The sequence below is a fragment of the Saccopteryx leptura genome, chromosome 2, assembly GCF_036850995.1.
Source record: "Saccopteryx leptura isolate mSacLep1 chromosome 2, mSacLep1_pri_phased_curated, whole genome shotgun sequence".
In the NCBI taxonomy this organism is placed as follows: Eukaryota; Metazoa; Chordata; class Mammalia; order Chiroptera; family Emballonuridae; genus Saccopteryx; species Saccopteryx leptura.
The window spans coordinates 258,842,205-258,867,371 of NC_089504.1; the positions used below are offsets into that span (position 1 = coordinate 258,842,205).

Genomic DNA, 25,167 nt, shown 5'->3' on the forward strand with positions numbered 1-25,167 from the left:
TGGGGTTGCATGTCTCCCAGACCCCAGATGCCCTGTTGTGTCCAGGGAGGGGGGAGGGGAGGAGGGGGGGCAGAGACGGGGTTGGGGGAGGGAAAGTCAGAGAAAGTGAAGATGTGGGTTTATATGAACATATTTAAAGCAGCTTAGCAAAAGCTTTCTCGTTGAACAGCTTTAAGAACAATGTGAATGAAATCTTAGCAACTTAGTAATCTGAAAAGTCTATTAATGTATACTTGAAATTCTCTTTGTATAAAAATACATTTTCCTCTTTATTTTAACACTGTAAAAGAACATTATGCATGTGAGTGGTTTGAGAATTAAATGGTTTAATACTCAGGTTTTGAGTCTCTGTCTTTTCTTTGTGTCGAGACTACCGTGTTTTAAATTTTTGGATTTTTCTTTTTTAGTGAGGTGGGAAGACAGAGCTAGCAAGCTCTCTGACCTCGCAGGAGGCCTGCCGCCTTTCAGGAGGACGCAGGGACACACCCTTCACTTTCCTGACCCAGGTCTGTTCACTGGTAGAGAACAGACAAAAGCATCAGTTTACCAAATGCCCATCAGCACGTCTATCAGTTTCTCCTTTCTGCGTCTTCATTCCAGGTGGCAATGTCCATTCATACTGTGAGATGGGAGTAATTGTATTTATTTTTACCTCTGTTCACAAACCAAAACAGGAAGAGATGCAAAGAATCAGGACACGTTAGGTAACGCAAGGGTTGGCCACTCTACCCATGAAGATGATAGTGTTCAGAGCAACTTCCCTTATGAGAACCAGGAAGGGTCTGTTGGCCTTGAAGGTCACCCTGTTGGGGTTCAGCGAGCGGCCTGCAATCACGATGGCCGTACTGGCTGCTGCTTCACTGCCTTCCTCATTCACCTGCGGGTCAGACAGGACACAAACCGCTGCATTAGCTGCTCTGCAGTGCCTCAGACACAGGGACATCATCCACAGACTCAGGCACTCCTCCAAGTGCTATCTGTCATCCAGGGGAAGTGCCATCGGGCCAGGTTGGTTCCCTCCGGAATCCTACTGGTCCTCATTCTTCCATGCAGTGAAGAGTGATGTAAGCATCCCCATTCATCCTAGTCTTGGACTGGACCCTAGACAACCACTGAACCAGAAATCTGGATATAGATGAGGTTGTCACATCTGGCTGGCACCACTCTACATGGCATTACAAGAGGATTATTCTGTATTTGATGTTAAAAGAGATTTTGACTCAAGACCAGAGCTCTACAGGTGAGATAGTTCCACTCTCGGAGCATCGGGCTCCCAGCTGTCACTACCCCGGGCAGCCACTCAGGACCTAGGGCCTGTGAAAAGGGGCAGGTGCTCTGGCTGGAGAGTATTTCTTGGAATAACAGACTGAAACAATGGTATTTGAATTTGCTGATAAGGAGAGCCACCACCAGACTAGGAGACAGCTTTAGAAAATTGTCCATGGGGACCCAGAATGTCACTAAAACTCTGTCCCTTCAGATCCCTGGACTCAGTGGAGCAGGTTGACCGTGTTCTCTCCCTCCCTCTCACTCTTACCGCCCTCCCACCCCCCCAATGTGGTCTAGTTCACCATGATTCTAGGACTAAATTTATGAGCAGACTGGAGCTTTTATAAGACCAGCATCCTTATTCAAATTAGAGTCTGGTTTTTCATGGTTTCCCAGGAGATCTATAGTCAGGTATGGTCCTGTGTACTGACAGGATTCCCAAGGTTTTCAAGGGAAACAACTTTGTTCCAAGAGCCATGGAGGAACTTGGCATTCTTGTTTAGTGAGTTCACGTGGGTAAGATGAGTCCAGAGCTTTGCTCTCCCTAATAGTAACTCAAAGCCCTCACAGAGGTATGAGCTGACAACTTCTATTTGGGATCCTTAAAAGAGGATTTTCAGCCCTGGCCGGTAGTTCAGTTCATTAGAACATCGTCCAAATATATCAAGATTGTAAGTTCAATCCCCGGTCAGGGCACATACAAGAAGCAACCGATTAATACACAACTAAATGGAACAACAAACTGATGTTTCTCTTTCTCTCAATTTGTTTTTAAAAAAGATTTTCGGCCCTGGCTGGTTGGCTCAGCGGTAGAGCGTCGGCCTGGCGTGCAGGAGTCCCAGGTTCGATTCTCAACCAGGGCACACAGGAGAAGCGCCCATCTGCTTCTCCACCCCTCCCCCTCTCCTTCCTCTCTGTCTCTCTCTTCCCCTCCCGCAGCCAAGGCTCCACTGGAGCAAAGTTTGCCCGGGCACTGAGGATGGCTCTGTGGCTTCTGCCTCAGGCGCTAGAATGGCTCTGATTGCGGCAGAGCGACGCCCTAAGATGGGCAGAGCATCGCCCCCTGGTGGGCATGCCAGGTGGATCCCATTCGGGCGCATGCGGGAGTCTGTCTGCCTCCCCGTTTCCAGCTTCGGAAAAATACAAAAAAAAAAAAAGATTTTTGGTCGTATAGTAGTTAAAACCCCAAGGACTCATCTTCCCTTGCAGTCTTTCTGAGTATACTTTCCACCATAATCCACGTGGACAAGGGTGACAGTAGTGTCATTTTTACTTCCGAAACTGCTCATTCAGCACTCCTGTGAGAGCCTTGTTCTAGTCTCTGTCTCTAAGCTGCATCCCTCTACTTTTGCTCTTGTCCTACAGGTCTGACTTCCCTTGTCCTATGGGGTGAAGGTCCACATTGAGGAATTTGGCACCTAGCTCGTAGCTTTTCTGTTCCCCCTAACACCTGCTATCATTGGACTTAGACAATTAAATAACCTCGAAGGAGACCCATTCAACACCCAGCCTCCCATTTCTTCCATCTCATCAAACCCAATAAGCATTAGCTTCAACTCGACCTAAGCAAACCAGCCCCATAGCTACACCTCCAACTAGCCGTCTCCTGGAAGTGCTCTAGTGCTGGAATTACAGTTACATTACCCTCTCCGACTGCAGCCTTCTGTTTTTTCCAAGCTTTCTATCGTATTTTCTCACTCCTGTTGCAATTCATCTGACTTCCTCCTGTCCCTTAATACCCCCCCTTCCTCCTAACTACACATTTCCCCCTGAGCTTGGACTCTGCAGCTCTAGTTACCAGCACCCTGCTCTGAAACCTTTCTCTTTGACCACAACCTCCTTTCTTTGTGGTTTCGTCAGCCCTGTGACTATTTCCAGCGTTGGCCCATCTCATTTTCCTCGCAGCCTGGTCTACACAAGTGGTTTCCAAACCTGGCTGTGTATAAAAAAGTCCCTTGAGGAGCTGTGAAAATATATAGATTCTTGGGCCCCATCCTGGACTCGCCAAGAGTCAAGCCCCCAGGAAACGATGCTGGCGGTCCCCAGTTCCGTATTTGTTTGAGAACCAGAGTTCTATAGGCTTTACACAGCTATGGCTCTAGTAAGGGGTTCCATGGGCCCCTTAGCTGGGCAACACTAGGTGAAGCAATTAATACCGAACTGTTTTCTTCACTGTGGAAGTCCTCAGACTTCACCATGCAGTGTGCATCAATCTTGTTAATGTCCCCAGAAAAGGGACATTAACATGATTTGACCACCTAACTTTCTGTTTCCTCCAGTGCAGTCTGGAGCCCTGGTTCTCTGGAACAGTTAGAACACAATCCACACCCACCAGTTCCCCCTCCTCCCTTTCCATTTGCTCCTCAGCCATATAATTAGGCTTATGCCCCCTACTATCCTGTCCAGACTCCTCAGGGAAAAGTAACCCATGGATCACATTTCAGTCTTATGAGATGCTTTCTGTTTCCCTAAAACTTCTCCCTGGGCCCCCAGGAGCTCACAGTCTTCCGATTGTCCTCTGAATTCCTTCTCAGTGGCCTTTGCTGGCTCCTTTTCCTGTCGCCTTCCCCTTAATGCTTGACCTGCCTCTGGGGAGGCAGTGGGAGGGAAGGTGGGACAATAAGACCCCCCCTATGCCCAGACCTTAGGACGGGACTGCATTGTCGCGGGCCTCCCCAGGCAGGGGCTACGACTGTGTGGTTTGAGGGACACTGCAGACGTGGTTTTCCCACGGTTGTCTCGTGCTGTTCATGCATCCGCTATCTACTCTGTGACAACCAGTGCACAAGAATCCCAACGTTACAAAATCACATGATATTGATGAATGAATGAATAGCGGCACGGAAATAAAAACGCCACAGGAGAGAGAGCAGAGGGAGGCGTACTCACCTCCAGAAATGCCTTATGGAACGCATCCGAGACATAGAGGTCGTCCCGGCCTGCAGCAACGATACCTAGAAGGAAGACCAGAGAAGGCTCTGTGACGTGGGAGAGGATTGGCTTCGTTCGACCCGCAGAAAGGAGTTCAGTTTGAGTTAAGCGGTCCTTTGGGGCTTTATGAAAAATAAGAAGCTATCCCGGCCCCTCACCTAATGATACCCTCAAAATAAATGCATAGGAACAGCAATAAAGTATGCTGGGCTACGTCAGCCCGACTCCTGCAAACTTAATCTCATGATCTCATGCTTCAGCCCTTGGGCAGGGGAGGGAGGAGGGGGACTCTGCTCTTAAAGAAAAATGTACTCCATCTGGTAGGAATCTTTCTTTCCAGTCTGGCAACATTTTTAAGAGAGTTATTGGTTTTCAGACCTAGTTAAAAGCCGATTAAAGGTAAATCCAGTAACCTAATATTGGAAGCTGAAACATTTGGCTGTGTCTGTCCAAGTGACTTTAAAGAAAACACAGGAGCCCTTTGGAATATCAGGTGAAGGGCTAGTAAATGTCAGCTATGCCTATTTTATGGGACCCAGCTGTCTCCATCTCTTAATCATATCTGTTTCTTTGAAGAAGAGTAATAGTGAGGCAGAGTCCCACATACGTCCCAACCGGAATGCATTCAGCAACCCCATCTGGAGCCAATGCTCCAGTACCAAACTATTTTTAGTGCCTGAGGCTGATGCAGTTGGATCAACTGAGCTATCCTCAGTGCCATGGGCCACACTCAAACCAATCAAGCCACTGGCTGTGGGAGGGGAAGGAGAGAAGGGGGAGGGGGAGAGAAGCTGATGGTTGCTTCTCCTGTGTGCCCTGACTGGGAATCAAACCCAGGACATCCATTCACTGGGCCAACGCTCTATCCACTGAGCCAGCAGCCAGGGCTTCTGATGCCTTTCAAATTCTTCTCTACTGGAATCATCTCCTCTATCAGTGGCTGGCTCACAGGGTTCCTGTGCCAGCTGGGCCCAGGGAGATGCAAGATCTAACTCTTCCTTTTCCAGAAGAGAAAACTGAGGCCTGAGAGGGAGAGGGAGTTCCCCGAGGTGGCAGCAGAACTGGGATAGGAACCCCAGTGTCCTGACCCATTGTTCTTTCCTACTCTCTCTCCCCCTCTTCCACCTTTGGCCAGACCACCCTGGGGCAGAGAAAGGAAGAGAATTCTTCCTCTACCCGGGAGCTTGGACTTCTCTGGGCTGAACAGGTCCACCAGGCCCATGTCCTGCAGCTGCTCCTTCACACTGAAGCTGTCCTCGATGCGGAAGCGGGGCATGTGGACCACCAGCATGGTCTCCGTCAGCCCATCCAGCCACTCCTGCAGCAGCTCCGGGGTCAGCTCCTGCTCCACCTTGGCCAGGCTCTTCTCGGGCTTGGGCAGGATAAGCACCATGGTGATGTCATCACCCTTGAAGGGCAGTTCGAGCACCTGGGTGCCCTCCGCCACGCGCCGATAGCGGAACTTGCCCTCCTGGTACATCATGGATGCAGAGCACGACTCCTCATTGGCCTTGTAGAAGGAATCTGTCCTTGTGTTCTCAGGGCTGAATTTTGACTTCCACAGGCCCTGGAAGAAGACGTCAAGTGGGGGAATCACAAAGCAAGAACGCCAGGAACATCCATCGAAGGGCATGGATATGGGCATACCTGCATTATTTTATCAAGTTATCTGTACATACAGTCGTTAGGAAAACCGACTAGAGGGGTCTGCGTGGAAAGACAAGTAACGACTGTGTCAGTGATGGGATCACGAGTGTTCTCCTTCTGTGAACTGTCCTGTATTTCCCAGACTTTTAGCAGGGACTGTGTTTGCTTTTATAATGAGAATGATAAATACTAAAACCAGGAGTACCCTATTGGCCTCTTTTCAAGTTTTCTTTTTTTTTTTTTTTTTTTTTTTTTTTAAGTGAGAGAAACAGAGATAGGCAGACAGGAAGGGAGAGAGGTGAGAAGCATCAACTCATAGTTGCAGGCACCTTAGTTGTTCATTGATTGCTTTCTCATATGTGCTTTGACCAGGGGCTCCAGTTGAGCAGGAGACCCCTTGCTTAAGCCAGCAACCTTGGGCTCAAGCCAGCAACCATGGGATCATGTCTATGATCCTACACTCAAGCTGGCGACCTCAGGGTTTTGAACCTGGGTCTTCAGCATCCCAGGTCAATGCTCTATCCACTGTGCCACCACTGATCAGGCCACAACTCTCTTCTTGAGATTAAATATAATAGCCTTTCACTTTCTGTCTCCGACCAGCCTCTTTCTTGAAGGCCATCCTCCAAAATGCTGGCTCTGCCCGGATGAATGCGGGCCACACACAGGTAATAACTCCAGGAGTTGTCAGGAGCCCTGCCAGGCAGACAGTGAGTCCTGGCCAAGTTCCTATTCCAGGACACTCCTTTAAAATTTATGAGTCGTAATGACCATTCCTTGTATTTTCTGCCTCGTTGATTTAGAAACAATCATTACCACCATTTTATAGACACTAAAATAGAAGCAAAAAAAGGTTCACGCAGTCAGAAATGGAAGATTCTGGATTTAAACAGAGTAACCGGTCTGAGTGGCCCAAGTTCTCATTTGTGATGTTAGGAGGATCAGGAGGGTTAATAAATGGCAGAGTGTTCCATAAACAGTCAAAGGCAATACACGCTGGAAACACAACCTACTCTGCTCTTGGAGAGATGGAAACCCCAGCAACAGAGTGGTTGGCCACAGCAGTGACGGCTAAATCCTGGGACCCTATTGGGGAGGGAATGCATATGGAGCAGGACCCAGGATGGGCATGTGCCATGATTCCACCTGCTTCAATGGGCGACCCACCTGAATGTGTCAGTGATATGCTTATTCCAAATACCCACACTCTCGTCCTCCTTCCTAAATGTAATCAACTTGGAACAGTCTTTAGAACTCTTAATTCTCTGAGAAATACAAGGCTGTCTGCATGATCAGATCACAGGGCCTCTGCAAAGTTTGAGGTTAATACCTTAAAGTAAATGGTGTTGACCAGCACCAGGACAGTGAGCTCATCGATAGCATCCGAGGGAATGACGTCAGTGATACGCCCTTCGGTCTTGTTGGATATCCACTGGTTGATGGTCGCTCTGGATGACTCTGCGTTTTCCTAAGGAGAACAGGAAACAAACCGACCCACCTGTGCTAGTCAATCATCTTTGCCGCCTTCCTGTGCAGCACTTTATTTTACCTGGCACGCCTCTGTCCTTTCCCACCATGTGGTTAAGCCATCACTCTAACCCAGATTGGGAAACCTCACATACCTAGTATAGTGCATGAACTCACATGAGTACAGGTTTCTAAATCGTGTTCTGTGGGAGGCTGATGAGGGAGGAAGGAGGGATGTTCATATCTCAAAAAAGTCTGAGAGGCCCTGGCTGGTTGGCTCAGCAGTAGAGCATCGGCCCGGTGTATAAAAGTCCCGGGTTTGATTCCCAGTCAGGGTACACAGAAGAAGCGCCCATCTGCTTCTCCACCCTTCCCCCTATCCTTTCTCTCTGTCTCTCTCTTCCCCTTCCGCAGCCAAGGCTCCATTGGAGCAAACTTGACTGGGCGCTGAGGACAGCTCCATGGCCTTCGCCTCAGGTGCTGGAATGGCTCCAGTTACAACGGAGCAACACTCCAGATGGCAGAGCATCACCCCCTGGTGGGCATGCCGGGTGGATCCCGGTCAGGCGCATATGAGACTCTGTCTGACTGCCTCCCCTCTTCTAACTTCGGGAAAATAAAAAAAATAAAAAAGTCTGAGAAATGCTGCTTGAATTAAACTCAGGAGCTGCAGGAATCTCCAAGAGGAGACTATAGCATGCATCCTGTGCCCATTCCACTTGACCATGGTGACTTGAACACACTGAATTAAATGAGGGATCCCGTAGCACTGGTGCCTCTAGAATAGCCTTTGGTGTCTATGTGAACTTGGCAGAGGCAATGAAGAATTTATTGTTCCTACAACTTTTTCAGAGCCTCCACGACAATCCATAGACACCACTGACTTCTCAGGTTTTGAGCAAGAGTAAGTATTCCAGGGGTTCTGAGTGATAATGCCCCCTTCATCTGCCTTTAAGCAGCATGGCCGTGTTCAGCGATGATGTGTGTCACCCACCTTGAAGTCCAGGGGCTGGAGCTTGGCGCCATACACCACCTCACTGATGTCCTGGTAGGTCTCATTGAAAGTAAGGGACTTGTCTCCAAAAAGGCGGTTGGCTGATACCAACTCGGAGGATTTGTTGGCTTTTCGATAGAGTCGGCAGTTGAGTTTGGCAAAGAAAAAGTGGATCTGGTCGGATGTTTTCTCAGATATGGTATCAAATTTAAAAACCTGTAGAAGCCGAAAGAAAAGGGTGGTGGGTCTGGCGGGGCCACCAGGCCCATGGGACCGTGGGGGGGGGGGCATGCTGTCATGCGTGACCAGGAGCCACCCTTGTTGTGAGCTCCTTCAAGTGCAGCGCACGTGCTCACTCATGCTTTCTAAGCGAGTACGTGAGTGGACGAAGACTTCACCCACATATTCTTTGGGCAAGAAGGATGAAGGGAATAAACCACAGGGAGATTGGGATAGCACCTGAAGCCCCCAAGGGGCTCTGGGCTCAGACAGAGTTGGAAGCCAGGCAGAAGGGGAGCACGTTGTACCTCCATCAGCTGCTTGAGGGTGTTGTCGCAGGCACCCAGCTTGGTCATAGCGAAAGCTGTGGAGATGCTTAGAGGTGATAGGAAAATGTTGTCATTGTCATTCTTGGCATCGGCCAGGTGCTGATAGAAGGCCGTGGCAAAGCGGGAATTGGCCTTGGACAGTTCCCATACCCGCCGGTTGGCGGCCTCGGGGACCTTCTGGTCTGAGCCCTCCTCTTCAGGCGCCTTCTTCTCTGGGGACCGGTAAATGCACATGGGGTTCACAGGAATGTCGCGAGGTTTGGCTGTGCAGATGTCCTCTACGGGGCTCCAGCGACAGGTCACACAGCCCCAGAGGCCAATGAGCAGCAAGGAGAGCAGACACAGCCTCCTACAGGGGGATGGAGAGCAGAGTGAGGCTAGGCTAGGGGACCCCTCTCCCATCGCCCATCACAGACTTGCCCCAGTGAAGTACAGGATGCCAACCCACCCGTGTGGCCTCGGACTTTGGGAAGACGCGGGCCCGGGGCAAGTCCGGTCCTGGACTCCTAGCGAGTAGATGGTTCATGTGGAAATTGGAATCAACTATTGAAGCAACTGAAGGCTGCTAGAAGGACGGTGTGCCCGAGGCCCCGTGCCGGGAAACAGAAAGAATGCAGAGCTTCTAGCCGGTGAGACGGGCATGCACGCATGAAACACAGGCAGGGAGCTTAGTGCCCAGTGGAGAGTGAGGGCAGCGGCCGGAGCCATGGGCAGAGCCACCCAGGGAAGACCCCAGGAACGAACGGAATTGAACCTGGATGATAAAGGAACGGAAGGGTTTTCATGATACAAAGAAGTTGCAGTAACACGAGAAGGGGAAGAAGGAATGAGTAGGCACGGGCACTACTGTGTGTGGAGCCTCCCACCCTGGCGGCTCCGGCCCTTGTACTGAGCTCCCGACCGACCAACCTTTCGTTGGTCAGACAGTCCCTCCTGGATGTCCTGCAGATTCCTTAGCGAACTACGACCGAGCTGAACTTGAGGTCTCCTCGCATGCCTGCTCCCCCTTCTGTGTTCTCCAGCTCGGCAGATGGGACTCTCCTGCACCCTGTGGTCTCATCCAGAAACCCGGGAGTCCCCCAATGCCTCCCTCTCTTCCTCCTCCTTTAATCAGACCTAGATTCGATGAATTCCTTTCCTCCCTTTCTCGTGGCCTTAGTGCAGGCCTCATCATTTTCTGTTGCCGGGAAATCTCAAGAGCTCCCAACAGGGGTTTGGTCAAGGTAAATGAAAGTCATCTCATCTTTTAAAAATTGAGATTGCAAGATTAGCAAATTAGAATTAGGACAACCCAATTAAGCAACCTAAGAGATGTCTTGTGCTTTGTAGGTGAGACAGAGAGGGGCGGGGCTTCCTCTGGCTGCCCTGGGCAGGGGTCTAGAGAAGGGAGTCTGTAATGTGGGGACTGAGTCTTCTCAAGAAAGAATCTTCCCCTGGCAGAAATGACAGGCACACGGGGCAGCAAGGACGTGCTGAGGTCGGCAAGGCAGGTATGGGGCCGGCCGGAAGCTGGGGGCTGCTCAGGGCCACGTGCTCGCGGGGAGAGCCAGGCCAACCCCACAGCCCCTGAAGGACAGAGGCCCAGAGTGGGAGAGAAGGGAGGCGTTGAGGGAGACTGGGGGGGGGGGGGGGAAGCAGAGACAGTTGCCATCTACGTTCCCATCTTGTTGGACCTGTTTCCCACTTTGTCCCTCAGCTGCCTTTGGAAATACAAATGGAAGCTGAGGGGCCTTGAGCTCTCCTTTCACCACAGGAAAATCAAGATGGTCGCGCCCCAGCCTCCAGCCTGGCTCTGTACAGCAGCCCAGGTAGGGGAGGGACTGTGTGTGGAGGGGGTGCTCCCTGTGAGGACAGAGAACAGGGCTGCAGGCCTTCTGGCCAAGGTCGCCGAGATCTCGGACGGGACAGCCACGCAGGACGAGGAGCAGAAAGGGAATCAGGAGGTCCTCACAGACTAAGCCTGCACCATCTCAGAGGGATGGCAGGCCTGGAATCCCCCCAGAGGGTCTCCTGGACCGCTGTGAGGGCTGGACCCGGGTTGGCGCCTTCACACGAGGGAAGGAGGATGATCCTTTGTTTCCTGGGCTGAGAACCCAAGGTGTGGCTGGGGAAAGGCCTGACCCGGGGGTGAGGGGCCTGCAATGAGGTCCCGCAAACAAGCTGTCTTTGAGTGGAACCACCAGAGAGGGCCTGGTCCTTTCAGAGCTGTGGAGGTCATCCCTGTGGGTCCTGCAGAGGTCAGAAAGCCCAACGAGGACAAGCAGGGGGAACCTCACCCCTCTTACCTTTCTGCGGCAGCTGCAGTTCCTATCCCACTGGGCAGCATGGTCGCTAATCTCCCACAGGGCCTGGCAGGTGGAGAAAGTGTGATCCGAGACAATCCCTCTGAAAACTGGCTCTTTCCTCTATGTCTGAGGTTCCAGAGGCTAGGGTGGGGGAGGGGCCGGCGAGGAGAGGAGGGCTGAGGTCAAAGGCTGATGACCAGCCCTCAGGGTTAAGCAAAGTGTGGGGCCCCCTGTGTTGTTTAATTAGCAGGGAAGTTTTAAAGTTCAGCCAGGTCCAGGGAAAGCAAGGCCCACCTTACTCATCCCTGTGTCCTTACTCTCTTCTTCGTCCTTACAAAACAGGACAAAGAACACGTTCACAAACTCAAACCTGTCAGAAAATGCCTGGCTGAGGACAGCTTTGCAGGATTTCCCCACTCCCTTGGTGGACCGAACCAGGAAGCAGAAAGAAAATAGGTGACTATAACCAGCCATGTCCGATGTCCAGAAATGCTGGCCTCCTGCTTGCTCGGGGCAACGCCCTCTCTTCCACAGGTTTCTTAAGGGAAGAAGAGAGAAAGGGAGAGAGAGCCCATAGTATTTCATCAGAGTGGGAGAAGAGGCATATTCTGAACACAGTGCTACCTTCAGGCTCCTAAATGACACACCTGTGACCCAGCCCCGGACACATGGTAGTTACACCTGTGGTCCACAGACAAAGCTTGCCCACTGAGCCCTGACGTGACAGGAGGGGGGCCAGCACAGGGGCCTCGGGGTGTACACCAAGGACGCTCCTAGGGTGGCTGAGCTGGTTGGGAGTTCCTGAACCCAATTCTACTGGGGCATCAAGTAAGACCATGCAACTGCTGAAATGCTTTAAAAGCAAACAAACCAAATTATGGTCTGTGTGTATTGTTATTTTTACTTGTTTTAGTTATTGGGGAGATTAAATAAATTCAAACCCATGGAGATAATGGGCCTGTTAATATTTTTCTCTTCTTAAAGAACCCAGGACAGTGTTACCAGGATTGCTGGGACAGGATTCCTGAGGTAAGCATGCGCCTTCTGTCTGACTGAGACATTGGTACAGGCATAGGGATTCTAGAGCGTTCTCTAACCATTAGGCAGGAACTCTCTGGACTGAAGCTGTATCTAAGTTTGTGGCTGATTCAGACCCTGGACACCTCGAGGTCGCCTGTGTGCCTTGTGAACAGTTACTGGAACTGTCCTGAAGGGCCCGGTGTGCCCAGAGGCTCCTTGTCATTCCAGCTTAAAGACAACTGAAAAGCCTCCTGTTCAACCTCTTATGTCTGATAAACACAAGAGTGCTACCTGTGCCAGCGAGCAGAGTCCCAGGGGCTGGGGACTCTAGTCAGGGAAGACTAGCAGTAATCACAGAAAGAATCAATACAGCGCTGGCCAGGGCATCTCAATACACTATGGTTGTGGGTCCGATCCCCAGTCAGGGCACATACAAGAATCAGGCAATGATGCATAGATAAATGGATGGAACAGAAAATCAATGTTTCTCTCTCTATTCCTTTCTCTTTCTCTAAAATAAATAATTTTTTTTTTTTTTTTTTTTTACAGAGACAGAGAGAGAGTCAGAGATAGGGACAGACAGACAGGAATGAAGAGAGATGAGAAGCATCAATCATCAGTTTTTCGTTGTGGCACTTTTTTAGTTGTTCATTGATTGCTTTCTCATATGTGCCTTGACCGTGAGGCTACAGCAGAGCTAGTGACACCTTGCTCAAGCCAGCGACCTTGGGTCCAAGCTGGTGAGCTTTGATCAAACCAGATGAGCCCGTGCTCAAGCTGGCGACCTCGGGGTCTCGAACCTGAGTCCTTCCACATCCCAGTCCGACGCTCTATCCACTGCACCACCACCTGGTCAGGCTAAAATAAATAAATTTTTAAAAGAATCATTGTATAAAAACCAAATATATAACATGTCAGTCAGCTATTCATAAAGGCCATGGAGAAAAATACAACAGGGCCAGGGGACAGAAAGGGACAGGGCAGGTGTGGAGGTTACCATTCAGAAAGGATGGTAGCAAAGGCCCCCTCCCAATGGGAGTGTAGAATGCCGTATTAGCCCTTTGAGCTATAAATCCCACCTCAGGAACCGCCTCCTACAGAGCTATCTGCTTGGGTATAAATGAAATCACAGATTGTAGCCAGATTTGTAGCCAGCAAATAGGAGATTAGTCGGATAAACCGATGTACCTCGCACACTGGAAAACTGTGCCACTGTCCCAAGGACGAGGGTCCCCTCTGCGTGCCGGGAGGTCTCTAGGCAAATGGAGTGGGGAAAGCAAGCCACTGAGCAGTGTGCACAAGACATTACCTTCCGCACCACCAGGGGGGAACGGTGGAGGTGAGGCGTGGGCCCACGGGGTGGAATAAGGCGTTATAAACCTTCTTACTTCCTCTTCTAGTTCTGTACGTGTTGATTCATCACCTGTTCCAAAAGGTCTTGACTCTGTGACCAAAAAGGGTATCATGTTGTATTTTCAGAGGCTTGGGGGGTGGGGAGTTCTGGTGCAGCACTTAGAGAAACTGGAAGCATCTTGGCCCCCAGGTGGTGACAAAGGAGAAAGAGAGACTGAGAAGCCCGGTGCAGTGTCTGCAGGTGGAACAGAGGGGTTTCAGCATGCTGAGCCTGGCACAAAATTCCTAACAGCTGTATATCCCATCTGGAACTTAACTATGCCTTTACATTAGAATATGTCAAATTCTTTAAATCTTTGAATATCATAATAATAATAATAGACACCATTTTAAACAACCTGCTATACATATATGGGATTTTTTTTTGTTTTTTTTAACAGAGAGAGAGAGTCAGAGAGAGGGATAGACAGGGACAGACAGGAAGAGAGAGATGAGAAGCATCAATCATTAGTTTTTTGTTGCAACACCTTAGTTGTTCATTGATTTACATATATGTTGATATAGAAAAGAACCCCGTTATCACAGAATTCTATAAAATAATACATTAAAATGTTGTGGGTTTTATTATTGGATAAAGTACTCTTCTTTTGTTTGTTAGTTTGTTTTAATTTATTGATTAAAATCAATAGAGACAGACAGGAACATCAATCTGCTCCTGTATGTGCCCTGACCGGGGATAGAACTGGCAACCTCTGTGATTTGGGATGGTGCTCTAACCAACCACACTATCCAACCAGGGCAAGTACCGTATTTCCCCGTGTATAAGACATACCTTAGTTTTGGGGCCTGAAATTTGAAGAAAAAAAAAAGACAAGTGTGAAAAAGCGGGAAATGCAAGTAAAAAAATCTACAACGAGTTCAAAAACAAGTGTGAAAAAGTGGGAAATACAAGTAAAAAATTCTTCAACTACACTACAAGACACACTCAGTTTTTAGACCCCAAATTTTCAAAAAAGGGCACGTCTTATACAATGGGAAACATGGTCTTTTTATTATATTTTGAAATACTGGTTGGTAAGATCAAAGAGGACAGAACAGGACTGAACTCTAAAGAAAAATCACCATATGTTTACAGATATATCAAAAATATTTAAGTCCAAGGCCTATATGCACTCTTTTAAAAAAATTTTATTGATTTTTAGAGAGAGGAATGGAGAGAGAGAAACACTAATTTGCTGTTCCACTTATTTATCTCTGGTTGATTGATTCTTGTATGTGCCCTGATGGGAGATCAAAACCATAACGTATCAGGACAACACTCTAGCCGACTGAGCTATCTGGCCAGGGCCCTATATGCACTGTTACTTCTCTTTTTATTTTATTTATTTATTTTTATTTTTTGTATTTTTCTGAAGTTGGAAATGGGGAGGCAGTCAGACAGACTCCTGCATGCACCCGACTGGGATCCACCCGCCATGCCCACCAGGGGGCGATGCTCTGCCCATCTGGGGCATCGCTCTGTTGCAACCAGAGCCATTCTAGCGCCTGAGGCAGAGGCCACAGAGCCATCCTCAGCGCCCGGGCCAACTTTGCTCCAATGGAGCCTCGGCTGTGGGAGGGGAAGAGAAAGACAGAGAGGAAGGAGAGGGGGAGTGGTGAAGAAGCAGATGGGCTGTGCCCTGGCCAGGAATCGAACCTGGGACTCCTGCACGCCAGGCTGACACTCTACCACTGAGCCAACCTGCACTATTACTTCTCTTAATTGATGTGTAAGCATAGATAAAACCATGAGACAGCCAGCCTCGTGGAAATGAATGGTGTGTCTGGGACTCCTAATGCCCCACATTACAGGGAAAGTCACAGGACACCTGGAGTGAGCCCTGGCTTTGCCATGGAAGCATTAGCTGTCAATCTTGGTTGTGTAGCACAACCTCTCTCAAGGTCAGACTTTTTTTTTTTTTTTCATTTTTCCGAAGCTGGAAACGGGGAGGCAGTCAAACAGACTCCCACATGCACCCGACCGGGATCCACCTGGCATGCCCACCAAGGGACGATGCTCTGCCCCTCTGGGGCATGGCTCTGTTGCATCCAGAGCCATTCTAGCGCCTGAGGCAGAGGCCACAGAGCCATCCTCAGCGCCCGGGCCATCTTTGCTCCAATGGAGCCTTGGCTGCAGGAGGGGAAGAAAGAGACAGAGAGGGAGGAGAGGGGGAGGGGTGGAGAAGCAGATGGGTGCTTCTCCTGTGTGCCCTGGCCGGAAATCGAACCCAGGACTCCCGCATGTCAGGCCGACGCTCTACCGCTGAGCCAACTGGCCAGGGTAGACTTTTAAAATCTCTAGGTGGGGACAGAGTAATGATCTCTGAGGGATTTTTTAAGGATTAAAGATCATCCATTGGTCTATTGTTACAGAGTTAATACAGTTATACTTCCTCCTGGGAACACAGCTAAATTCTATCTGTAGCCTCCCCTACCATTAGGTAGGGCCATGGTAAGAAGTTCTGGGCAAGGGGACGTTGTGGCAAGTGATGTGTGTGACTCCTAAAATGACCCCACAGTCTTCCAAGCTCTGTCTCCCATCAGCCTAGATGACTTCAGGACTTTGAAGAACATGAAGTATTTATTCATCATCAAACTTGTCTGCTAAATGACTGTCCTCCCAGAAGACCCTCACTAGACAACAAGTGAACATAGATATGGCCATGGCTGTGGTTGTAGAGAAGTCAGCTGACACTGTCAACTGCTACAGAAATACTGTTGTGGTGACTTTCTTTTTCTATGATTAACCAGTAACTCCTGAGTGAATGTTAAAGGGAAATCTACTGTCTGACAACCCAAGTGCCATTTAATCTGATTTGATTACTTAATTTAATATTTAAGAAACACTTTTGTGCCAAGGACTGTTCTAGGTTCTGGGGATAGAATGGTAAATTCAACATAGTCCCTGCCCTATGTAGCAAATATTCTAGTGAGTGAAACACACACACACACACACACACACACACACACTATTTTTTTTAAAAAAACCACTTATCATATGTATATCAGGATTCATGCTAAGTGCTTTACAGGCATTGGCTTCTATAACTGTGTCCTTGGGAAGACACTATTATGCCCAGATAACAAGACGAGAAAATTGCTGTTCACAAGGCTTAAGAACTTGCCCCAGCTTACAAAGCTGAGCTTCGCACCCCTGTCTACCTGTCTCACAGGCCCTGTGCTCCTCTGTGATAGCTGTGAAGAACACGTCCAGGTGAAAACTCACTGTCCAACTATCTTCCTGGGGCTGGTTTATGACAAGTCACCATCTGGAGCTCCTCTGCATAGTCTCTACCAACTCTGACCATGATTCACTCAAAATCCAGGGCCCAGAAAGCAACCCTAGGACTTCCACCTTTTTCTTTGGTGTTACCCGCATCTTATTAGAAAATATTTGTCTCTGACGCACATTCCAAATGTGGTCTTTTGGGGTTCTTCACACCAGCCTTGTCCTGTTGTCACTGCACAGCTTCCCTTGCCTTTACGGGCTAGATTTTAATGACCTGAATCCCTTTCCTCTTGGTTCATCTTATCTGTTTGGATGGAAAGAAAAAAGGGCTTGTCTTCAGAGCAGACGGCCCTGGGTCTGCCTGTCTGTCTGTCTCCACACACAGACACAGTGTCATCAGCGTTCTATCAAGTGTTGTAATAATTGTGTATATTTAAATAGGTAAAAGCACATTCAAATCAAATTATTTATGGAAACGTCTAACCACTTCTGGAATGGCAGCAGCCATCAGAACTTTTATCAGGTAAATACCAGTTTCCGAAGAGGTGCCAGACTGCTGTGTGGCACAGTTTTTCTCTATCCTGAGTGGAAAAAAGGTTGAAAGAAGCTCACCGGGCCTCTGCTTTGCTGCACTCGGGTCTGTTTGAGGAGCCCAGGAGAGGAATGAATGTAGCATTCAATCACCCTGACCCTTTTTTATAACACTTCCTTTGAGGTCAGTAATAAAATGAAAAAGCCCTCTGTCCTCGCCCTGCCTCGGGTCTCGGCGGTACGTCCCAGGAGCAGGTCATTGAGCTGGTCCTCGCCACAGTCTCATATCCGGACTGTTCTATGCTTTTCTTTGGATTCAAGAGTGAGACAGTGGCGGGGAACAAACAGCAGAGTGGGCTCCCGCCGTGGTTACTGAGTAACTCAAAGCTGAACTCTTCCACAGAAATTTGGCAAAACATCTGGCACAAAAACCAGGTCTGTCTCCAGCTCTCCCGGGTTTCCAGTAAACCAAGCAGTGATGACATTGTAGCTAAGGTGACACATAGTTTATCAAACTGGATCCTGCACTATCCTCGGCAGCTTTCAGGTGAGATGCTTTAAGCATCCCACTGCAGTTTGTCCAAGTTCTCGCAACCGTTAGGAAGCTCGGTTTTGGTCTCAGGGAAACCAAATAAAAACACATGTTTATTGAGCATATCCAGAGCCAGAGCCACTGGGTCTTGAATGTACCAGGTACTTGATAAATATTTGCGTTTGAAGAAACCTCGGTTTAGAGTAGTTTTGCTGACTTGCTAACAGGAAAATACTTTAAATTCCTCCCAAGTGGAAAGTTGTCAAGTGAAGTGCTCACTTATTCAGTGGAATTGACGCCTGGTGTGAACAGAAACACTCGAGACAGATGTGGGGCAGGGGGGTCAAAGCTCATGGCTTCCACATCAGTGCAGAGCTGTGGGTGGTGAAGGAGAAACAGAGACAAGAGAAGGATGGAGTGGGAGGAAGTGCTCTGGAGAGATAGCTAGGTTGCCCAGAAGCCACAGGGAGAAACTCAAAGCTAAGGCGCAGGGTGTGTGTTCTGATAAGCACAGGTCAGTGGTCAGTGGTCCCCAACCCCTGGTCCGTGGGTCATTTGGTACTGGTCCACAGAGAAAGAATAAATAACTTATATTATTTCCGTTTTATTTATATTTAAGTCTGAACAATGTTTTTTGTTTGTTTGTTTGTTTTTGTTTTTGTATTTTTCTGAAGCTGGAAATGGGGAGAGACAGTCAGACAGACTCCCGCATGTGCCCGACCGGGATCCACCCGGCACGCCCTCCAGGGGCGATGCTCTGCCCCTCCGGGGTGTAGCTCTGCCGCAACCAGAGCCACTCTAGTGCCTGGGGCAGAGGCCAAGGAGCCATCCCCAGCGCCCGGGCCATCTTTGCTCCAATGGAGCCTCGGCTGCGGGAGGGGAAGAGAGAGACAGAGAGGAAGGGGGGGGGTGGAGAAGCAAATGGGCGCTTCTCCTATGTGCCCTGGCTGGGAATCGAACCCGGGTCCCCTGCACGCCAGGCCAACGCTCTACCGCTAAGCCAACCGGCCAGGGCTGAACAATGTTTTATTTTTTTTTAAAAACCAGATTCCCTCTGTTACCTCCGTCTAAGACTCACTCTTAACGCTTGTCTCGGTCACGTGATACATTTATCCGTCCCACCCTAAAGGCCGGTCCGTGAAAATATTTTCTGACATTAAACTGGTCCATGGGCCTGACCAGGCGGTGGCGCAGTGGATAGAGCATCAGACTGGGATGCGGAAGACCCAGGTTCGAGACCCCGAGGTTGCCAGTTTGAGCGTGGGCTCACCTGGCTTGAGCAAAAAGCTCGCCAGCTTGGATCCAAGGTCGCTGGCTCGAGCAAGGGGTTATTCGGTCTGCTGAAGGCCCACGGTCAAGGCACATATGAGAAAGCAATCAATGAACAACTAAGGTGTCGCAATGCGCAACAAAAAACTAATGATTGATGCTTCTCCATTCCTGTCTGTCTGTCCCTGTCTATCCCTCATTCTGACTCTCTCTCTCTGTCTCTGTAAAATAAATAAATAAATAAATAAATAAATAAATTAATTAATTAATTAATTAAAAACCCAAAAAACAAAAAACACCAGTCCATGGCCCAAAAAAGGTTGGGGACCACTGAGCTACATGATTGATACCTATTTCCCACCTCTGCCGCGGGCTGCTCTGGCCAACCTGACCAAGTCCTTTTGCAGGCTGAGAAAGAGACGAGGTCTGGGACTGGCAGCGGGCTGGCAGCTTCTATCCCATCACAGTACCCCTGGTTGGTTCCAGGCCCTTCTCCAGCAGCCCGCACTGAGCACCAGCAGACACTGCCTGGGCCCAGGCTGCTGCAACCTGAAACAGAAACAAGCTTCTGGAATCACATCTTGGATGGTTACAGAAGTTCAGCTACCCAGGGAATGGTGCTGGAGGCAAACCCTGGAACTGCTCATAGTTACAGAAACGGGCAAACACGGGCAGAGGGGCCGGGCCACACCCCAGGTGCAGAGGGGGCTGAGCCACACCCCAGGTGCAGAGGGGCTGGGCCACGCCCCAGGGGCAGAAGTGCACCTGGTTCCCAGCCTGCTGTCAGGAGAACTGGAGGCCTGGTCAGTTGGAGGGTGACCAGGGCAAGCTGAGACTGAGGAAAACCAGAGGGCACCATTCCTGTCACAACACTTACATTTTGGGACTTGAGGGGATAAGGAGGCAATGATAAACTGAGATGGCTATAGGTTTTTCTCGAAACTGCAAAGGTCATTTTTCCTCGTTAACCTGATGATACGGGAGCAGACCTTGTTTGAGGGAACTTGGGGAAGCAGCTGACATTGTGGGCACCGTTTGGCTGTTTGGCAATGCCCACCACGCTTGTGCCATCGTTTTCAGGTATGCCTCAGTTAAACAGAACTCCCTCCCCCCACTTCCTCCCCACTGCCCTGGAGCAGGCCCTCACTATTTCTGCAACAGATCCCGATTCACCTCAAATCACGAGAATCACATCATGCTCTGTCTTGAAATATTTACTGGATTTTTGGGTTTTTAAAAATTTTTATTTATTTTTTTATTTACTGGTTTTTACCTTTTTTTTTTTTTTTTTTTTTACAGAGACAGAGAGAGAATCAGAGAGAGGGATAGACAGGGACGGAGAGATGAGAGGCATCAATCATTAGTTTTTCGTTGCGCATTGCGACACCTTAGTTGTTCATTGATTGCTTCCTCATATGTGCCTTGACCGTTGGCCTTCAGCAGACCGAGTAACCCCTTGCTGGAGCCAGCGACCTTGGGCTCAAGCTGGCAACTTCAGGGTCTCCAACCTGGGTCCTCTGCATCCCAGTCCGACACTCTATCCACTGCGCCACCACCTGGTCAGGCTATTTACTGGTTTTTAAAGGATAAAACCCAGACAACTCAATGTACACAAAGCGTTTCAAGGCCTGGCCTCGACCTACCTTGCCCAGCTCCTATCACAAGGCCACATTCTTTCAGGATGAGTGCGCACTCCCAGGCTGGAGTCTCCACGCCCACCTCTTCCCTCCTCAAACCCTTCCAGACCTTCTAGGACCTTCTAGGACCTGCTCTTAAATACCTTCCTGACAGTGACCAGAGGTGCAGTGGTGGCGAGCAGGTGTCTTTGGCCTAAAAAAAATCCTGCAAAGATGCGCCTCTTGAAGACCCGAAGGTAGACAAAGTAAGTCAGGCTCCAAGTGCCTTTTTGGCAAACCTGCCAACTCAGCAATTTTGTCTGACGGGTCTGCTCCCATTTCTCAAGATGGAAATCTCTACCCTAAATTGTATCTGGAGCTCTCTCAGTATATGAGCCCAAGTTCACATGAAGAACAAATACATGCAAATATAACTGTGGTCCCTGGAATAACAACTCAGGAGCAGTTGGTAGCAAGACCGTCCAGTATGAACTATATGGAGGCTCCTGTAACCGGTAGTGATGTTGGAATTCGTAGAGCAGAAATTAGCAAGGGATTCATGAAGTTCAAAAATTGGGCTCAGGCTTCCATCAGCAGGTAATGGTGTTTTCATTCCACTTGGCCAAGCAAATTCTTCAGCCCTGCTGGTTGGTCTGAAAGCTGGGGAAGCACTCCAAATTACTGGGGGCAACTGCAGGCTGCAGCTCTGATAAGCACACAAGGCTTTATCAGACAGGCTTTTCAAGAAGTTGCTATGACTGTTCGCGACAGGCCCTTTGAACGCCCAATTCCTAAGCATAAGGATAGTATTGGACAGCCTGGCTTGGTCTTTTAAAATGGAAAAATAACACCCGTAGTAAAAGACAGTTCTGCAGTCAGAAACCGTCTTCTCACAAAACCTAACACCTGTGAAATGAATGAGCAGAATGTCATTGGATTGAAGGGCTCTCAAATTGCAGACAGGTTGTCCACATCTGGGACTGTGACTACTGTTACAGTCATGCCTGCTTTTGTCTTTGAACATATCATTCAATGGACGGCACCACGCACTAGGAAAAGCCTGATGGGCCACACCACTGCTGAGGCTTAAAAGGCACGACACAACTGAAACTGGGCTGGACTTCTCTGGTTGACTCCCTTGGCAACTTAACTTGATATTATGCACATGGAGCTTTCTAGGAGCCAGAGAGCAGATGCTGCATGAAGTCTGTTCTGTCTGACATTATGGCCGCAAAACCCTTTGATCCAATACCTTGTTCGGACTTTAAGACAGTGGTGGCCTTATCTGGTTTGACAGATGTGGAACTTTGAAAAGATTTACTATCATAGAACCATGTCTTGACTAGAAACCCGAAGCTTTTGCAAGCCATTCGGGTTAGAATGGCTGATATAGGCTTAGCTTTGTGCTAGAACCAGTCACCTTTATCCTAGAAACAAGTAGTGCTGTTTGTATTACTTTAGTTCTATGGTATACTGTATTTGCAATTTTACTGTTACCATAGTGCATTTAGAATGATTGCTTTTTTTTTTTTTTTTTTTTTTTTTTACAGGGACAGAGAGAGAGGGTCAAAGAGAGGGAGAGCTAGGGACAGACAGGAACGGAGAGAGATGAGAAGCATCAATCATCAGTTTTTCGTGGTGACACCTTAGTTGTTCATTGATTGCTTTCTCATATGTGCCTTGACCATGGGCCTTCAGCAGACCGAGTAACCCCTTGCTCGAGCCAGCGACCTTGGGTCCAAGCTGGTGAGCTTTCTGCTTAAGCCAGATGAGCACGCGCTCAAGCTGGCGACATCAGGGTCTCGAACCTGGGTCCTTCCACATCCCAGTTGGACGCTCTATCCACTGCGCCACTGCCTGGTCAGGCAGAATGATTGCTTTTTTTTCCTGTATGTGGAGTGTATCTGTAAAATACCCATTAATAACACTGGTTTCACTCCAGTAAACATTATACAGTGTATGTAGGTTGCAAGAGATTGTATTAATTCTCATTAAATTTTAACGACCTTCACGGAATATGCTTGAACTGTCACCTGAACTATGGGCAGCATCTAGAAGAAAACCCAATATAACTACTGCTGTCTTTCTAGAAGCCCACACTGCGGTTCTGTATTAAACGGAAATGAATATTTGCCCAGACATTTAATGGTACCTGCCGAACGACAGTACAGCGACTTAGCTGCATGTGAGACTTTCTAGGCATTGTGCAATGGAAACTTCTTCTAAAAGTGACTGGCAGCATTTTGAGAGATGAATCACTGTATATTTAATATAAAAATTCTTATACAAAGTAGGAGAAACTTTTAACTTCCTTTTTTCACTTGTAGATTAAGTGGGATAATACCTCATTTTGACATTTTCCTCTTAACATTATGTAATCTAGCTACTTTGAGATGTCTTAACAATGTTGTCCTGATCATTTGTTCTATTTCTGGACTCCTCTCTGCAAACAAAATGACATTGACACTTTATCCTGATTTTCCCCCTTCTTTTTGGTTTACACCTATTCCAATTAAAGATGTATAAATACGTTTTTTCAAAAAGCCTTCCTGAACCGCCTTGCTGCCCAGTCCTACACAGGTTCCTGTAAGCCATCTCAGGGCAGTGCGAGTGAGGCCACACATCCCATTCATCTCACAGAGCGTTGGGGTCTGCTAAGCAGAAAGCGGATCCTTCTGCTAAAGGTGCCTCTTACACGAAAACTGACTGCTCCAGCGCGCGGCCTTCAGACCAACAGGACCGCTGTAACCTGGGGCACGTCAGGTCACCTCCGGCTGCTCCACACCTGCTGGAATTCTGACTGCCCCCGACTACGTGCACACTGATCCTGAGCAGTAGTGACAGAGAAGGGATCCGATAAACACGGATAGAGCCACCAACTTGACCCCTCTACCCCCTGTTCAAAGCCCTCCCAGGGTTCCCTTTACTCTCAGCAAATCCCAACACCTGAGCATGGGTCCTGGGCCTAGGACCTGGCCTGCCTCACCTCAAGGCCCTCTCCTCTCCCTGTGCCCTAGCCTCAGTGACCTCGCAGTTTCCATAACACGGGTTCCTTCCTCCTTCGCAGCGTCCGCACATCCTGTTTCCTCTGACCAGGAGTCTGTCTCCATCGTCCCCCCACCCCCACTCCGTTCTGCAAGCCTTACCTTCCACACAGCTTCCTCAGGACCCCTGCTGCCCAGCCAGGCAGAGCTGTCTGTCTCCTTGCCTTCTCTTCCAAGAACTGTGGTTGAATAATTCTTTGGTAATTCTGTCTAGTGGGTGATAGATGACTGTTGTCTATTTTCAAACTGTATCCATGTCAAGTTCAGTAAGGGGAGTCTAAGCTCCCTGAGGGTAGAGGTTATTCTTTCTTTCTTCTGGACAGGGCTGTACATTCAGGGAGTATTCAATAAATTAATTCGGTAAACACTGTGGTGGGTGTCGTGTTCCCAGTAGGGCTGGCCAAAATTAGCTAAATGAGCCACCATATGGGAAAGCAGAGGGGTTTACTGGTTACTGTGATTGAAGTGCACGTGCGTGCGCGTGTGCGCGTGCACACAGACACACGTTAACCGATGTGAGCTGCAGTCTAAGGGGTCTGAAAGTACCCCACTGTTGTGGGCAGGGGAGGCCTAAGTAAGTGGTAAAGACAGTAGGACTGGTGTGGAATTCCCACTCTAGATGTAATAATATGTAAGGACTGTGCAACACTTACCATCCTTCATTCCTTCTGAACTTTTTTTGCTCTGGCCCCTCCCCTTGAGGTCAGATAGGATACTTATGGCCACCTAATTGCTAACTGTGGATGGGAGTAAATTACCTTCATTGGTAATTTTATTTTTTAACAGAAAGGTATTTAGTAGTTTTAAAGGAAAACTCTAACCATTGTCAGGCATTTTTTACAAAAATATGGACAGTTTCTTATGTAATCATGTTGGTATTATCGCAACAAACAAAAATGTCATTCCATGATGTCATCTAATACCCAATACTCAATGAAATCAAACTTCCCCAATTCTATCAAAAATGCCTCTGTACATTTGGTTTGCTGGAATTAGAATCCTAACAAAGTCTACGTGTTGTATTTAATTTCTGCATCTTAAGTTTCTTTGAGTCTGGAGTAGTTCCCTTCCCTCCCTCTTTCTTCATGCCCTTTTTCTTATATTTAAAGTGATACTCTAAGAAAAAATAAAATCTATATTTAACCTCTAACTGCAAGGAAGGACTAGTGGGTGCAGACTGTAGGACAATTAGGAGAAGTCAGTAAGAACGGCAATAACCACTACTATCAGGACAGTACCCAGAGCAGGTCCACGTTGCTCCACCACAAGGAGGGTCCTGACTCTCAGAGAAGCCAGGACTCTGGACGCTGGCCATGAGGTCTCATGGAACACCGACACTAGGGTCTCAGAACATGACCTATTCCTCACATGCAATCCTGCATAACAAATGAAG

General features: G+C 48.6%; 1 protein-coding gene, 1 long non-coding RNA gene and 1 pseudogene across 2 annotated transcripts; 2 read left to right on the forward strand and 1 right to left on the reverse strand.

Annotated features, from left to right (window-relative positions):
• Positions 1-627: 627 nt before the first annotated feature.
• On the reverse strand, positions 628-11,299 carry SERPINC1 (serpin family C member 1). The gene is made up of 7 exons (XM_066371546.1): positions 11,142-11,299; positions 8,836-9,205; positions 8,309-8,524; positions 7,178-7,315; positions 5,377-5,767; positions 4,159-4,223; positions 628-877 (listed from the first exon to the last, which is right to left on the reverse strand). Exons 1-7 carry the CDS (start codon positions 11,180-11,182, stop codon positions 701-703), a joined length of 1,398 nt encoding a protein of 465 aa, XP_066227643.1. The 5' UTR covers positions 11,183-11,299; the 3' UTR covers positions 628-700.
• On the forward strand, positions 10,502-17,876 carry LOC136395956 (uncharacterized). The gene is made up of 4 exons (XR_010749413.1): positions 10,502-10,664; positions 11,484-11,597; positions 12,126-12,170; positions 17,717-17,876. It is a non-coding gene; the product is annotated as an uncharacterized lncRNA (long non-coding RNA).
• A 3,075-nt stretch (positions 17,877-20,951) lies between these two features.
• On the forward strand, positions 20,952-21,821 carry LOC136391927 (syntenin-1 pseudogene; annotated as a pseudogene).
• The last annotated feature ends 3,346 nt before the right edge of the window (positions 21,822-25,167 follow it).